General features: G+C 35.0%; 2 protein-coding genes across 4 annotated transcripts; one reads left to right on the forward strand and one right to left on the reverse strand.

Annotated features, from left to right (window-relative positions):
• The first annotated feature begins 502 nt into the window (after positions 1-502).
• LOC105121863 (B3 domain-containing transcription repressor VAL2-like) lies at positions 503-7939 on the forward strand. Of its 2 annotated transcripts, none has more exons than XM_011020708.1 (13): positions 503-878; positions 994-1147; positions 1767-1848; positions 1925-2026; positions 2501-3144; positions 3286-3382; positions 3504-3678; positions 4010-4086; positions 4270-4587; positions 5012-5061; positions 5756-5869; positions 5962-6029; positions 6881-7939. In XM_011020708.1, the coding sequence occupies exons 2-13, from the start codon at positions 1014-1016 to the stop codon at positions 7675-7677; spliced, it is 2658 nt and encodes an 885-aa protein (XP_011019010.1). In that variant the 5' UTR covers positions 503-878; positions 994-1013; the 3' UTR covers positions 7678-7939. The 2 variants fall into 2 exon arrangements, with proteins under 2 accessions (XP_011019010.1, XP_011019009.1); XM_011020707.1 differs by having other exon boundaries at positions 504-878; positions 4162-4587.
• Positions 7940-8117: 178 nt separating this feature from the next.
• LOC105121864 (probable receptor-like protein kinase At3g55450) lies at positions 8118-12239 on the reverse strand. Of its 2 annotated transcripts, none has more exons than XM_011020710.1 (5): positions 12005-12239; positions 10344-11017; positions 9761-10018; positions 9308-9427; positions 8118-9114 (listed from the first exon to the last, which is right to left on the reverse strand). In XM_011020710.1, the coding sequence occupies exons 2-5, from the start codon at positions 10971-10973 to the stop codon at positions 8470-8472; spliced, it is 1653 nt and encodes a 550-aa protein (XP_011019012.1). In that variant the 5' UTR covers positions 10974-11017; positions 12005-12239; the 3' UTR covers positions 8118-8469. The 2 variants fall into 2 exon arrangements, with proteins under 2 accessions (XP_011019012.1, XP_011019011.1); XM_011020709.1 differs by having other exon boundaries at positions 10344-11020.
• Positions 12240-16895: the final 4656 nt, after the last annotated feature.

The following is a 16895-nucleotide window of genomic DNA, read 5'->3' on the forward strand; positions in this document are numbered from 1 at the left end:
AAAACCATATTAACAGAAGTATAGGTAATTTATAAAAAAATTAATTAAAAAGATAAAATCGTCTTGAAATATAAAAACTATTGGTTTGTGGATATCATAACAATAAAAGGTCCACACATTAAAGAAAAGAAGAAGAGATATCCAGCAAATCAACTAGGAAGCAAGTTGCTAATTGTTTTTTTTAAATCACAACCGTAATCACCACTAAAATAAAATAACATAAAAATCTTATCAAATCAAGCATTTATAAAGAAGTTTCTTGCTAAATATATAATTAATAATTTCTGATTGAAAATGGTAAACTACTGGTAATTAGTTACAATCTTGGATGGAAAAGAGTTGATAATATTCGTTTTGTTCTATGGTGAGGTGAGTTTTTGCGTATTGAAATTATCCAGAAGTCTTGAAAAGTAGTAATTGAAAAGTAAAGGGGAATTGATATACCTAAAACAAGAGGGGCAAGTAAGGAAAAAGAAAAAAAAAAAAAAAGAGAGAGAAGAAATTAATAAGGTGGGCGAGTTCGCCGAGTCTTGAAGGAACATCATCGTGCAATGCATGCATCGTTTTTGTTTTCCAAACTCACCCTCTCTTTCTCTCTCCCCACTCCACTGTTATTTTGTTACTTTGCATGCACATCTTCTTCTTCTTCTCTCTCCACCAGAAAAAAATTAAAGCCCCCGTCGTCAATACCTCCTCCTGTCACCGGTAACCGACTTGTCTCCTGATCCACGCACTTAATTCACTGTCTTAATAAATCTCAACTCGATCAATACCATACAGTACTTCAACTCCCAAACAACATGTCGTCGTCGTCGTCTCTTTACGACAGTCAACAGACGTAACCAGCTGTAGTACTCTGCCTCCTGTCTTGATGCGAGGTTAGTTTTTTTTTTTTACTTGTTTTATTAACAAGTTGAATTAGAACTAACTAAACGTGATTAATTTTAGGGATTTAATTTTAATCTTGGAGATTTGATTGTGCTAATTTTGTAGATTAATTGAATAAATTAAAAATGGCGTCCTCGTCGTTGTCGATTAAGAGTTGCATGAATGCAACTTGTGGAGTCTCAACGTCAAATTCTGGCGGGTGGAGAAAAGGTTGGGCACTGCGATCTGGTGATTTCGCCATTCTCTGCGATAACTGCGGGTAAATTTATCTTAATTCTTTGATATTTATAGTTTTCTTTCTTAAAATGTTTTGATATTTATTGTTTGTTTGGGGTTGCTGTTTTAAACGGTTTTATTTACTATTTATTTCCGGGTCCAATTTTTCCGTTTTTGGATTTTTTGTCATGCTTGTATTTCAGTGGGCATTATTTTTTGCTCATTATTGGGAGTTTTATTTAATATGGCGTGCCATCATTTCCAATTCATCTATTTCAAATGCTTTTATTTTTCAATGAAATTAGGTGCGTTAAAAACGCTTATTTTGGAGTTGAATTCACGGAGATAATGTTTTCACCCCAATTTCTTGTTAAAATATAAGGGTTGAATTTCATTGTAAACTTAGCAATTGAGAAGGAATTGCTCAAAACGAGGCGCCTAACTAAGGTTGTCCTAATGATACTTACAAGGACTAATGAATTAGTTTTTTTTTTTAATAAATTGTATGAAAGTGAAAATATGGCAACAATGGATTCAAGTACATCATTTATGGACTGTCATCTAATAAGCTTCAAGTCTTTAGATATGATGGGAAAACGTGGCTTCCTTTTATATGATGATTTTAATCAATAGTTATGATTGAAGATTCATGTTTGATATAGGTCTGCATATGAGCGATCGATTTTTTGTGAAGTTTTCCACTCAAAGGATTCTGGGTGGAGGGAGTGCACTTCATGCAGCAAGGTAGGTGATTTGTTTCTTTCACAGCCTTGATCTTAGTGATTCGTTGCATAAATCTAATTGGATTTGGTGTCGGCAGCGTCTCCATTGTGGATGCATTGCTTCCAGGTCCTTGCTTGAGCTACTTGATGGTGGTGGTGTGAATTGTACAAGCTGTTCTAGAACTGCAGGAGTTGGTCCTGTAAGATCAGTTTTCATATACATTTGTTTATCTTTGTCATCATATAGATGTCTTTTGTAAAGAGGATTTTCTGTTCTATCTTTACCTTGGTGGACCCTACACTGGCACAGGAACCACCCTGCATCATGTTTAAATATGCTCAGAAAAAAAAACATATTCTTTTGAATGGCTCCAATATCGTTTACTTTTGGTCTGTTGACACTTGTCATCTGCATGCATCTCTGGATTATAAAAACTATAGGGTCATCAAGGCAAGAAAGAGCTCTTTGTGAAAAAAAGTAACTATCTAGTGGTCAAGATACTGCTGATCTGGATCCACATTTTCTTATGTTTGTTTATGGCACAATCTTTTAGGAAATGCCCTGCTAATGGTTATGTTTTCACTATTGCTAGACAATGCTTGATTTCAAGCCCTGCAGTTCTCACAGGCAGAATTTGGGTATTTCGAGTGTAATGAATCATCTTTTTATGCAGATGAATGGTGATGAAAAACCTAATGGATTTGGCAAGCCAAAAGTTGATACCATTGGGGAACTGCATTCTGCATCTGCCGATAGCCAGTTGGCAGCTGAAACAAAGCTTATGCAGTTAGGCAATTGTATTGATGGTATAGGCACGAGGAATTTGCTTCAATTACAGAGTGACGAGACAAACGGGTCTTACAGGAAAATGAAACAGGAGGATATACTACCTCCTGTGGGAGAAATTGCAAGCACAATTTTCTCGAATTTTAACCAAGCATCCAATGCATCATGTCAAACTGCCAAACCGGAGATTCATAGAACAGTTACTGCAGCAAAAGATTTATACGAATCACTAGCACAGACAAACTTGAGTATGAGCCTGGGTTCTTCTTTAGGAAATCCAAATCCCTTTCCTGGAGGTGTTGTTGATGAAAGGGTACCGAGTAAGGCATCCTCTCCACTCCAACAAGGACCCAGGTCTCGTCATCTATTGCCAAAGCCTCCAAAGTCAGCTGTTTCTATGGATGCAAATGCTGGCATGGTCTCACAGATACGTGTTGCTAGGCCACCTGCTGAAGGACGGGGACGGAATCAGTTGCTTCCTCGTTATTGGCCTAGGATTACAGATCAAGAATTGCAGCAAATATCTGGAGAGTATCCATCATTCTATTGTTTCAAAATCCAATATCATATTTATTTTCTTTTCCTGCTGTATCATGTATTTTTTGCTTATGCTTTTACCTTTTTCAAGTTTTTCTGATGACTCTGATATCCTTAACCATGTTATCTTTGAAGTCCAAATTCCACCATTGTCCCATTGTTTGAAAAGGTTCTCAGTGCGAGCGATGCTGGTCGCATTGGTCGTTTGGTTCTCCCGAAAGCATGTGCTGAAGTAAGTTTGTGTAGTCTTGTTCTGGCTTTGCCATGATATTTGATGTTCATAATGTTTGCACCTAAGAAGTTATTTTGTTGATAAACTTGCTGTATAAAGTTGATATGGAACCACTGTGCAGGCTTATTTCCCTCCCATCTCTCAACCTGAGGGTCTTCCTCTACGGATTCAAGATGTAAAGGGTAAAGAGTGGGTATTCCAGTTCAGGTTTTGGCCTAACAATAACAGCAGGATGTATGTCCTGGAGGGTGTAACTCCGTGCATACAGTCCATGAAATTACAAGCTGGAGATACTGGTATCTCTTAACCCCTTACAGATTTCTGGGAATGTTATTATTTCAAAATATTTATGTTATTTTCTCTAGTTTTCATATTTCTGTTAGAACAAAGTAGATAACATCTCAATTGTTTTGTATTATAATCTGTACTTGAGAGCTTTTCAGTTGTGCCTCTAAGATATGATGAAATAGTTCCATGTGATATTTGTTATGCTATAATTGCCCTAAGCATCTTTACTTTCACAAATCACTGTTTAAGTTTGTTCTAAAATCTTTACTGTAGATAGTTTCATGGGAGATAGTGTTGTATTTACTGTCACACTTAAAAAGTCCATCATTTCTATTGCAGTAACATTTAGTCGTATGGACCCAGAAGGAAAACTTGTCATGGGGTTTAGAAAAGCATCAAACTCTATAGCAATGCAGGTAAAAACCAGTGTCAGCTTTTATGTTAGCAAACTTGAATATATAGTATTAATGCATAAATTATTAAATAAGCAGGACACCCAACCATCTGCCATTCCTAATGGTGTTCCTTCAAGTGAAAGTTACTTTTCGGGTGTTTTTGAGAACCTGCCTATAATAAGTGGTTACTCTGGCCTTCTTCAGTCACTAAAGGGAAGCACCGACACACACTTAAGTGCATTGTCCAAACATTTGCATTCAGCTAGTGGTGATATTAGCTGGAATAAATCTGAGAAGCAAGAAGACAGGACAAGGGATGGCTTGCTGCTACCATCATTGATGGTTCCTGAGAGAAAAAGAACACGCAATATTGGGTCTAAAAGTAAGAGGCTACTAATTGATAGCCTAGATGCTTTTGAGCTGAAACTTACGTGGGAAGAGGCACAGGATTTGCTTCGCCCAGCACCAAGTGTCAAGCCTAGCATTGTCACCATTGAGGATCATGATTTTGAAGAATATGAAGTGAGTAGTCTCCCTAAAGTTTATAGTTGTTATATCCATACCCACGTCTATATATGCATTCATTTTCTCTTTCACTTGAACATATATGTATGAACATATGCACATCAGGGTTGCTTTCTGAGGAAAAATATTCTCAAATAATTAATTTAACATTGTATCAATTTCTTTTTCTGCACATACTTATGGTGGATAATCAAAAGTGCTACATGTAGATAAAAAATGTTTTACAGAAGCATGGATATTTGGCAATTGGAACTGGTATCGGATATGAATAATATATGCCATATTTGTACTGCAGGGCCTTCTCAACTGAAAGTCTAACTGTTGTTGAACACATATTTGACCCCTGGAATATGTAATATACAATTTATTGGTGACAAAGCCTTTCAGTTGATTTCATGATTATATATGTTTTTCCATGCAGGAACCTCCAGTTTTTGGGAAGAGGAGTATCTTTATAGTTCGTTCAATTGGGTAAGAATCACTGTCAGCTATATCATTAGTCTTTTTATTTAGCATGTGAAGGTGATGCACTCACAGATTGACCTACTGTCCTGGTACAAGAACTAACTTTTTGTCTCAAGGTCTCGAAACTCTTATACGATGAGCAAACCAAGTTCGATCTTTAAATATAGATGAAATCAATTCCTAATCAAGATCATCAATCTGTTCCGTGTTAGATACAATGCATATCATTTTTAATGATGGTTTTCATTTATGTCTGAAATGCACGTCCTTCTGTCAGTTTTTAGAGTTAAAACTTAAAATCAAGTGATGACAGGAATTTACATCACTGAATGATAAGAATCATAATTAACAGCTATTACTGAATCATTTATCAACAGATATCTAAGTTGACAAATGAAACTATTCAGGATGTCTTGCTAGTTATGAAAATGATCTTCTGGTTATGCTAGATTTAATTTATGAAGAAGGTCAGGACTTTGTGTGTCGAAGGACCTATTCACCACATTTGCATTGTTTATAATGACCTCAATTTTGACTCAACCTCTGCTGGGGAATCATAACCCCTCCCTTTTTCCAGGCCTTTTTTCCCCTTTCAGATAGCATATTTCTGTTATTTGTGATGGAATTTGATTGATGTTTCTTTTAGTTTTAGATATATGTAAATGCATCTAATATTTTAGATGCTATGCTTTGTTGTCAGGGGGCAAGAGCAATGGGCCCAGTGTGATAGCTGCTCAAAGTGGCGAAGGCTGCCAGTTGATGTTCTTCTTCCACCAAAGTGGACATGTGCGGACAATGCCTGGGATCAAAGCAGGTCAACAACATGTCTTTGTCATTGCTGGTTTTTATATTTTTCCCGACTTTGTACCAGACTCGATTTACTATAATATGATTTTGTGTCTTCAGGTGTTCTTGTTCTGCTCCAGATGAATTAGCCCCAAGGGAATTGGAAAATCTTCTCAGACTGAACAAGGGTATGAACTTTGATGCCAGCAAGTATTTCCTTTTCTTCTTTTGTTGGAAGCTTACATGTCATTGCAGCTTAAACTTCTAATCATTCACGGCAGGGTCATTTTTATCGACATGAAAGAAAGAAACAAAAAAGGAGTTTAAGCTGCATCATACTGAATTGTTGCATAGACTTGGTCAATGTAGCCCAGACCAATCAGATTGACTGGTTCAGCGGACCTTATTGCTGGTAATTTGATTGGTATGGTCTACTGTCTTACATAAACCAAGTTTATGTAACAGTTATGTGAATCATAGTATCATTCTAGTCTTCATGTTAGATGACCCCATGTGGTTGCCTCTCCTAGATTCCAAGTTGGATGGATAGCTGATCACCTGTCCAAGGTTCATGTTGTCATTACTTCGTTTCACTGTTTTCGTATTTCTCTGGGTCTAAAACCTCCCAAATACATCAAAATGTGCAATCCTTTTTAAGGATTTTGCATGCACTTTGGCGTGGTCTTGTATCTGCAATTTTACAACTTTAAGTAGGCCAATTTCAAATATCCAAAATGATAAGTTTTGACAGAGAATTTCATCCATCTATCTGGGATAAATGCATGAAAGCATGGTCATTTAATTAGTGAAATAAAGAATAGAATGTTCAGTATATATAGTGGTATTTATGCATGTGTGTTTTGTCTATTATCATGTCCTTTATGAAATTGTCGCGTGACCTGCATAATGAGCCGTCAATTTATAAATATCCGCATGATTTGTTTTAGTTTTCAAATGTGGCAAAATATCCTCGTGTTTTTTATCCTTACATTCAAAAGAATTATATTAATATTACCGTGGCCTTGATTGTTTGATATAGATTTCAAGAAACGGAAAATTACTAGCAGTCATCAGCCAGCCCAGGAACTTGAATCTTCGGGTCTGGATGCACTGGCCAATGCTGCAATCCTCGGGGATGTGGGTGAGCAAAGCACTACTGCTGTTGTTGCAACCACAACAAAACACCCTAGACACCGTCCTGGCTGCTCATGCATTGTGTGCATCCAGCCCCCGAGCGGGAAGGGGAAGCACAAGCCTACATGCACATGTAATGTCTGCATGACAGTAAAACGCCGTTTTAAAACTTTAATGATGCGCAAAAAGAAGCGTCAGTCAGAGCGTGAAGCAGAGATTGCCCAGAAGACTCAGCATTTGGTGGGTCCCAAAGATGAAGCTGAAGTAGAGAGTAGCTCTAAGCTTGCATCAATACCTAGAGATCCTTCGGATAATGAAGCCAGGTCAGGGAATGAGTTAGAATCCATAGGCCAAAGCAATAATCTGTCAAACAAATTGGCTGACTCAGGCAAGGGACATCTAGATTTAAACTGCCATCCTGACCGTGAAGAGGATTCACAAGCAGGGTCAACCCGAATGAGCATGACGAGTTTTCTTCAAGTAGCAACCCTTCCATTGGACACATATTTGAAGCAGAATGGTCTTGCAAGTTTATCTGAGCAACAAGCAAGTTCAGCATCACATGTCCCACCGCAAACGGGGGAATATGAAGTGAAAATCAATGATGATTGTCAACCTGCCACGGCTGCACCAGAGCAGGAGAGCGGAGATGAAGAGAATGATGAACCCGGACCAGACCAAAGCCAAAATGACCCTGTCTAAAGTGCCCCTTTTCTTCTTTTTTTTTTCCTTTTTTGTATAATAACAAATTCCTATCTTCTTTTCGTGTGAGATGAGCATCCCCCACCCCCCCGCTTTTTGAGGGTCTTTATTCATTATATATTATGTATAATACGTTCACGATTTTTTTTTCGCCTTTTCCCATACGTCTAGAAGTACAATAATCTGTACGGAGTTATTGAGCGAGCCAGCCTAAAAAAAAAATACAGACCCCAAAGACTTGTTTGACGTTTCATTTTTCCCAGCTCTTTCTCCTGCCATTCACATCTCATGAAATCTCTTCATTTCTCTTCCACTAGTTTGCTTCATGTCCTGTTAGATATCAAACTCCAACTGCGTTTGCATTCCCTCGCAGATGTTCACCACATACAGTATACTCATTGTCTCCTTGAATCTCATGGATAGCTTTTTCAGGCAAACAATAAACAGCGACCAAGGAGTGGCGTTTTGCTATTTCATTCAAAACTGATGGGAGGCACGTTCATGCAATGATTTGTGATTACAAATCATTGAAGAGCATGAACAAGCACGAAGCATGAGCTTGGATCACTAATCATTGTACATGGCTTTGTTGATTACAATGAAACTAATTGAATCCAGTTGAACTAGGGTTCGCACTCTATCTACAGGCTAGCATCCACTCTTTTTTCAACATCTTCGGGGATGGGAAGGTGGTAGATCCACATCTTTATCTTTCTATATGTTCTGCTGAATCACCAAAAGGGGTAAAAAAGAAAAGCCATTCAAAAAATGAAAAAATGCATATATTAACAATCAAAATCCTTCAACACTTGGCCTTCGAACAGCTGATGATGATGATTTCCTGCTTTCTTGCCGTTCCAGTTCCAGTTCCAGTTCCTCAAGAGAGAGAGTAGAGGAACAGGCGCGAGGAGGAAGAGAGAGAGGTAAAGCAAGAGGCCTAGTCGGGGAAATGGATGGCCGGGCTCTTGACGGCGGTGATTGTGAGAAACTTAACCTTGATGTTGGGGTAATAATTCCATTAAGACTAGGTGATCTGGACATTTGCTTTCCAGCAACTGCAGCTGGTTCTTGCAGAGGAAAGCGACTGGAGTATTTCATGTCTTGTATAACTTTGAGATGCTCAACAATGGTTCTCATGGTTAGTCTTTCCAATGGATCCTTCTGAAGACATCTTAGAGCAATGTCAGCCAATGTCCGGGCTGCTTTTGCTGGGAAACGGAATTTTAACTGAGGATCCATAATCAGCGATAGTCGACAGTCATCAGCTAGAAAAGGCCGGGTCCACTTAACTAAGTTTCTCTCTTCCCTAGGATGACGGCTATCAAGATTCTTCCGGCCAGTGAGTAGTTCAAGAAGAACAATTGCAAAGCTCCAAACATTGCTCTTTGGAGTCAATAACCCTCTCTCTACCGTCTCCACTGAGAGATTTGCTGCAGCCTGTACAAGTGAATAGAAAGAAAAGTGTTAAACTCCACAAAGAGAAAAAGGCTTCCAGAGTCTTGAGAGATCAAAGCTTGCAAATATCTGGAAGCCATCTCAGCCCCCAAGCCAAGGTATGGAGGTAAAGCGAGCTGTCACTAGTTCATGCAAAACAAGAAGAAATATAAGCAGGCGAGATAAAGGAGCTTACCACTGAACTGTTAGAGATATCTGTTTCAGGAATATGGCCAACACAACCATATCCTGAAAGCTTTGCACTAAAGTCTTTGTCGATTTGTATGTTGGCAGTAGAGAACTCATTGTACATTGCCTGAAATGGAAGGATAGCTTCAGCAAACATAAAACTCATGGAAAACTAAAAGTATTGAACACTGTGCAGTCTCCCACATATTTCCCTTCAGGAAAAGAAGAAGAAGAAGAAGAAGGAATCATAGCAACAAACAGATGATTTATTTCAATTGCCGCTTAACATTCACAAAGCAGAATATATAGAACAGATTTCAATCAATTAAAAATTAGTACAAAAGGGAAAAACATGATAATCTAATCGTTCTTCAGGAAGTCTGGAATAGTATTGTGAGCTACATATAATATAATACGTTGTTTCATCATTCACTTTGTTTGGATCAAAGTAGCATTTTACCTGGAAAGGCCCTTCTTCATGCAAAAAAGTAAGACCTTGTGCAGCACATAAAGCAATTTTCATCCTGGTGTTCCAGTCAATGGGAGGCCCATCAGATCTTCCATACAGCAACCGATCCAAGCTTCCATGATAAAGCCTCTCATACACCAGCATTCTCTGGTCAGACCCATCACGTGCATGATAGCCAAGCAATTTGCACAAGTTTGGATGTTGCAAAGATGCAAGGGTATTAACCTCATTTATAAACTCTTTTAAACCCTATAAGATCAAATACAAGGGTCTTGCTTAAATACTCAAACATTATAATGCACTTGCATCTTTGGCTTTTCTTTTAAAATATCAAGACACTTCAAGTGTTTGAAAAGAAAAGGCAAATGATAAATAAACTCCATATGCCTTTTCAAGTACAAAAATTATAAGCAAATAACGTATCTAAGTTCTAGTTGTATTCTTAAACTAAGACTTAAAATCATAGTGTTAAGTGTGGAATCCTCAAAGTTCAACTATCAGCCATTGCCAACTAGAAGATCTAAAAGAAAGCTGTTTTGTGGGTGCAATGATAAACTGTCAATTCATACATTACCTGAGATGATGAATGAAGGCGAGTGACACTAGCTTCAAACCTCTTTGAACTTGAAGCATCATCCCCAAAGGAAGCCCAGAACATTATGGATGAAAGACCTTCAGATACACATCGATCTGAAGAGAAATTTCGGCAAGCAGATAGAATTTCTTCATATGAAAAGTTTCTCAGTGTTCCACCTGGAGGACGCGGTAATGGTCCAGATGCATAGAGAGGACCACTGCAATTAACTGCTTTAAAGCTACTCATAGGCTTCAGGACAGCACCACCCTGAGGTGAAGGGAGTGGAAGGGGTTGTGGACCTGGAAGCCGTTGTTCCTTTGCAATTCCAACTCGGTTTTTTGATTCTTCATGCTCTTCATATTCAGATGATGCAAGAGCATCTTGTTCCGTTGCATCAAGGCTTTCTGGAGCTGATAACGCCCGTGCCCTATTGATAGTTACTTTGATTTCTGGTTGAACAGGCTTCGCTCTGGTCCTAAAACTAGGGGGTGCTGACTGCAATGACCGAGTTTGGAACTGGGGCTCAGGCAGAGTAGTTGGTATTTGCTCCTTAAGATTAACATGCTTGATGGAAACTGATGCCTCTGGCCTTTTCTTTTTGCTCTTCAAAACTGTGAAACAGCCCATCTTAATACATTCAATCTTTGAAAGCTGTAAGGAAGTCTTCTAAGCTGCTGCCAAAAAAGAAGAAGCATCATATCAACACAAACTTCTCAATGCCGATAAAATATTTGGAAAAAAATGCATGTGTTCAATACAAGATTCATTTTTCATTCATTCACATTAAAAAAATAATTCAAGGGCTCAAGTTGCAGGAATTTCGATGTTTGACAACAATGCCAAGTGGCATTATCATCCAAACGGATAACTAAAATGAAAACAATCCCTAACCTTCAGTTCTTTTATAGGGGACACCAATGCTAATTCTAGGTGTGATATAACAATAAATAACATTCGAGGACCTCCATCAATGTTTCAATAAAATTTACATCTTTTCAATGCAATGACAGCTCAAATTACGTCTCGGTTAATCACAAACACAGTAATGCAAGTAAAATCATAGATGAAACACCCCTTAACCACAAGAAGATCAAATTCCACTAAATTTAACACCAAATCACCAAAATTGCCTTGCAATCACAATCAACCTCGAATAACATGCACGGGTGTTGCCAAAAGAAATAAAAATTATCCAACTTTAAGCTCTCCACACACAATCAAAATGCCTTAAATCTCCTAAAATGCCAACTAGTCAATATATTCCCCAACAATGACCTCCAACCTTAAATTACTAAAGGCTTAAAAAAAAGAATCCCCATTAATGCAATTTCAAAATAAGACAAAAAGCTATATAAATCAGCATCCCATCAACTGAACCAAATGACCAACACCCAGATCCAAAATCACCCCGAAATTTTCAAAACTACAAGCACCAAAAATTTCAAATATCAATTCTCCTTTCAAGAATTTTCCACATAAAAACAAATAGAAATTTACAAAAAAAAGAACAGAAAACCAAGAACCAAAAAAAAGAAAAATCAACCAAAAAAGGTCACTGCTTTACAATCCATTAACAAAAACGAAAGGAGCCCAGCATCTCCAAACTTAAAACAATCACAATTCTTAGGGAAACAAAAAAACAACGATAAATATCAAACCTTTAAACACCAGCTCATGCAAAGGTTCCAACATGAAAGAGGAAGGGATAAGTGTTGGGAGGGGAGAACATAGAAAAGCGAAGAAATGGGAAAGGTGTGATTTTGATGAGAAAAAAGCAAAAACCCTCAACAAGTCAAAGAAAGCCAAATGAGAAAAGGCAGAGAGCGAGAGATTTTTTAATTAATAAGAAAGTAGCTAAAGAGATGCTGAGGAATATTAATGTAATAGAGAAGAGAGAGGGGCGGGGCCAATGAGGGCAGTGGTCAAACCTACCAAAACCCAGGATTTAACTACTCCATTAACATGTGATTATTTCCAAGATAGATTATCTCCCCCCATTCCTCCTAGACATCTTTACCCTCTATGTTGTTGTTATTATTCAATCTATTTTTTGTATTGAATTTGTGTAAATTGCCCTTTCCCCCCCCCCCCCCCCTCTTTTTTACTATTAAGATCATGGAATTAGTCTTCTCATGCTAAATATTTTCTTGGTTGAGGTTTGATAAATAATTCATAATCAAATCAATGTATTCACATAAGCTTTAGAAATATATTAATTAACTCAACAACTAGGCTAGATTCTAAAAAGTTTGTGTAAAGTAAGCATAACTTATGTTAATAGGAAAACATAAATCTATTTAGTTAGATATAGTAAATTTAATTCATTACTAAAAGACTACAATGTAGTCTTCCATTTAATTCAAAATCTAAATGGGTAGTATAATACTTTCACTAGTTTATTTTAATAAAAAATCATATCATCTTTATTATATTAAGAGTTTGTTTTGGAATATAGCTAGTGGCTTAGCAAGTTGTTTTTCCAAATACATATTAAATTTGTATTTTTAAAAATATTTAAAATTTTAAAATATATAAAAATTAATTTTTTTTTAATTTAATACTTTTTAAGTTAAATATATTCTTAAAACTCATTAAAAAAACAAAAACTACCGAATTCTAGAAACTCGTCAAGTAGTATTAGATGGCTAGTGTAATAAACTTTCCACCTACTACAATCCAAAGGCAACTTGACAAACATTAACCACTTCAGATATTTATTCTAACAATGAGCCTGTGAGATGCATGAACTTGTTATATCCAATCCTCTTTCTTACGTTACTTTCTTATTTGAAAGTGTTATTATAATTACTTTTTAAAATACTAAAATATATTAAAATAATTTTCTTATTTTTTAAAAATTATTTTTAAAATAGAAAATCAAAACAATTCAAAATATATAAAAAATTAATATATTTTAAAAAATTATTTTTTTTTAAAAATATAATTTATACTGCCTTCCCAACCGTTCTTTGTAATAAGAGGAATTTTTTGTTCATTGTGGAAAGTGAGACGAGGGGCATGCAAATTTGGAAAGTGTCACGCCCCTAATTGTAATTTCACAAGCCACCTTGATGTTGAGCGAGGAGTGCCTCGATTGAAGTGACAGCTCAGTCAAACTTTGGAAAATTAAATATATATTTTTCCTAAGAAATTTTAAAGTGTCAGTGTGGTCAAAGAGACCTATCAAGATAGGTTCTTGACTCCAAGAATTTTTCCCCGTCCGATTCACTCGGGCGGAGAGATCAACGGCCAGCCGAGTCCATTTAAAAAGCCAATGAGGGTCCCACTGACACATCATGTAGGGAGTCGTGGGGGCCACAAGAGCGCTTTTATACTGTTCATTACGATGGCATGTGTGATTTATACTGTCTTAAAACAGTTCGAACCTGAAACACCTGTTTGATATCGAGTCCAAATCCAGATGGATTAAAATTCATTTATTTTTATTTAAAATTAATTTTTTAATAGATTTTTGGATTATTATGATATGTTAATGTAAAAATAAATTTTAAAAACTAAAAAATATTAATTAAATATATTTTTAAATAAAAAATATTTAAAAAATAATTATTACAAACTAGAGTTGCTAGTGTTAAAGGTAGTCATTAACCCCGTTTTGACAATATAATAACGTACTGCCTTGATAATGATTTTGGTAAGAAAAATAATCTTTCTACTATGGTTGACCTTCTCCAATTAGGAATGGGCCAGACATTGCAAGCCCAAATCAAGATGATGTTGTCTTTAAATGGCTTGTCAGATGCCGCGAATGGGATTATTTTTATCTGACATAAAAAAAATAAATTCAAGGATACTAATATTTTTAAAAAGCAATATTGACTGATCAGGTTTAATAGACGAGATTAATTTAATAATATAGTTAAGAAGTTAAGGGAGTATTTGAAAATATAATAATATTAATTTTTTAAAATATTTTTTGTTCAAAATTACATCAAAGTAATAAATATATTTTTTAAAATTTATGTTTTAAAATTAATATATTAAAACCATCTGAAAATATTAAAAATATTTTTAATTAATTTGTTTTTGGCTACCATCCTCTTGAACCGCAATCCCAAATAAAGGCTAAAAAAAATCAATAGTAAATAAATAAAAAAAACCTGACATTAATTAATCATAAAAAGTAAAATATCAATACCTTATAAAAGAAGAGATTAAAGAAAAGCTCTTGAGAGACACATTATCATTTTACTATGAATATCATCCCACCATAAAAAAAAAAAGAGGTTATAGAGATGACACCCGTTGCCTACATGGTCGTAGCAGGACTCAACCATTGCAAATTTACAGAATAACAAGAGTAGGAAATTTCATGAATGGGTGCGACAAGATAACGTAAACAAAATTTACAATTACTTTCCCATGAAAACGATCCAGATCCTCTGTCACCAATAACTCGTTGATTTCTTGGTCCCGTTACAGCTCTGTTCAACCGTGCAGGTGGACAGAAAGTTCACAAGTCAACAAAAAAAAATAATCAGAAAGCACCCCTCGATCTTCAGGCTGGAAAAGCTATCTGAATAAAGAAGACTAGAAAAAATAGTAGCAGAAGCATATAGAGATAAGATAATCCTAGCAAAAGAATGTGATATAAAACTTCCTAGCTTGTTCGAGGGAATTATTTGATTATTATTGTTGCTCATCTCAAACTTCTTCCATGGGCCAACGAATGCTTATGGTGGCAGTTTCAGGTTTAGAGATCAAAACTCATCTAACAGAAAGCTAAGAATCAATCAAAGTAAAAGAAAACATTTTGAGTTCCTTATCCAAACCAAGAGTTGATAGACAGAAAGCTAAGAATCAATCAAAGGAAAAGAAAATGAGGGCACTTAACATCGAATAGGTGCAATATGTCTAACATAAGATCATCACAGAGCAGGGTGGAATGCAATATGTCAAGCATAAGATCATCACAGAGCAGGGTGGAAGATTTGCTTTTGATCTAGATTTGAAATAAGCTATGATTTTTCTTATGATGTGCAAGAACATGTGTCCTAATTCTTAACCCCCAAATGCAATTACTATCACCTTCGTAGAATATTATCCAATTCTGTCTTTCTTACTTTAATTCTAGCTAATGTCATTTGTCCCAAGCTATTCCTCTCTATACGCCTTAAATCCATCTCAAATAGCACCAGGTCAAATAAAAAAATACATGAATTTGAAGAAAATAACAACTTCATTAATAATGAGATAATTATATCTTTATAGGGTTTCCATAGAAAATATAATTAGAGAGTATGAAAATAAATCAAAGCAAATTATAATAAAACAAAATCATAAAACATCTTATTTTACTTAATTTTTGTAATCGAGTTTTTTAAACAATCTAATACTTGAATTTTGATGAAAATAACAACTTCATTGATAATGAGATAATTATTTTTTATAGGTTTTGAAAATATGAAAATAAATCAAAAAAAATTATAATAATAAAAATTATAGAATATCTTATTTTACTTAATTTTTGTAATTGAGATTTTTAAACAATTTAATAGATTAATTTTGAAGAAAATAACAACTTCATTGATAATGAGATAATTATATCTTTATAGGTTTCCATAGAAAATATAATTTTAGAATATAAAAATAAATCAAAGTAAATTATAATAAAACAAAATCATAGAATATCTTATTTTACTTAATTTTTGTAATTGAGTTTTTTAAACAATCTTGTTTGTCTTCTATTGCATCGATGCCACTTTCCCTATTATTTTCTCTAATAAATTAACCTCTCATTCAAAAGGTAACTCCCCCGTGAAACTCCAAAAAAACCACTTAATCTCACTTTCTTGATGGAAAGAAAATAAGGATTGTTCTCACTAACAAAAAAAAATCCTGTAAGGAATTTCTTGTGTGTAATTACTGTTCATTATAATAGTATAATTATATAAAAATAAGGATAATGCACTAAGCTCTAGGGTAAGATAGTTTTTTTTTACTATGACATAATTATCTTTTTTAAATTATAAGGGTTAGATTGATAATTTTATTTTGTATAGTAAAATTACTAATTTAATCTTAGAATAAAATAATCTAATACCTACTAACCATGTACATTTTTGTATTTAATTTTTTTTAAAATAGTATAATTATTTTAACACTCTTAAAGATAAAACCAATTGAACTCTTACTCAAGAGCTTTTTTCATTATTTTACCTTGTTTTTATTGTAATTTTTAAGTGTTTTTAGAGGCATTGTTGTAAATTATATTTGTTAAATATTATTAGAAAAACATGTCGGTATATCTAATACCTACTACCCGTGTACATTTTTGTATTTTTTTTTTTAAAAATAGTATAATTACTTTAACACTCTTAAAGATAAAACCAATTGAACTCTTACTCAAGAGCTTTTTTCATTATTTTACCTTGTTTTTATTGTAATTTTTAAGTGTTTTTAGAGGCATTGTTGTAAATTATATTTGTTAAATATTATTAGAAAAACATGTCGGACCGTAATTTTTTTTTTGTTTTGTTCCAACTTAGACCCTGATTCTGACTTGGGTTCGTGCAATATCTGACCATC

Source organism: Populus euphratica, unplaced genomic scaffold, assembly GCF_000495115.2.
Source record: "Populus euphratica unplaced genomic scaffold, PopEup_1.0 scaffold46.1, whole genome shotgun sequence".
Lineage (NCBI taxonomy): Eukaryota > Viridiplantae > Streptophyta > Magnoliopsida > Malpighiales > Salicaceae > Populus > Populus euphratica.

What these genes read in the sequence shown, in the direction of transcription:
- LOC105121863 (XM_011020707.1), top strand. Translation starts at nt 1,014, where the DNA reads ATGGCGTCCTCGTCGTTGTCGATTAAGAGTTGCATGAATGCAACTTGT. An exon ending in ATTCTCTGCGATAACTGCGG is followed by an intron (nt 1,148 to 1,766) that starts GTAAATTTATCT and finishes TGTTTGATATAG; the next exon opens with GTCTGCATATGAGCGATCGA. An exon ending in CAAACTCTATAGCAATGCAG is followed by an intron (nt 4,087 to 4,161) that starts GTAAAAACCAGT and finishes TTAAATAAGCAG; the next exon opens with GACACCCAACCATCTGCCAT.
- LOC105121864 (XM_011020710.1), bottom strand. Translation starts at nt 10,973, where the DNA reads ATGGGCTGTTTCACAGTTTTGAAGAGCAAAAAGAAAAGGCCAGAGGCA. An exon ending in ATGAAGAAGGGCCTTTCCAG is followed by an intron (nt 9,428 to 9,760) that starts GTAAAATGCTAC and finishes CTTCCATTTCAG; the next exon opens with GCAATGTACAATGAGTTCTC. An exon ending in ATATCTCTAACAGTTCAGTG is followed by an intron (nt 9,115 to 9,307) that starts GTAAGCTCCTTT and finishes TCACTTGTACAG; the next exon opens with GCTGCAGCAAATCTCTCAGT.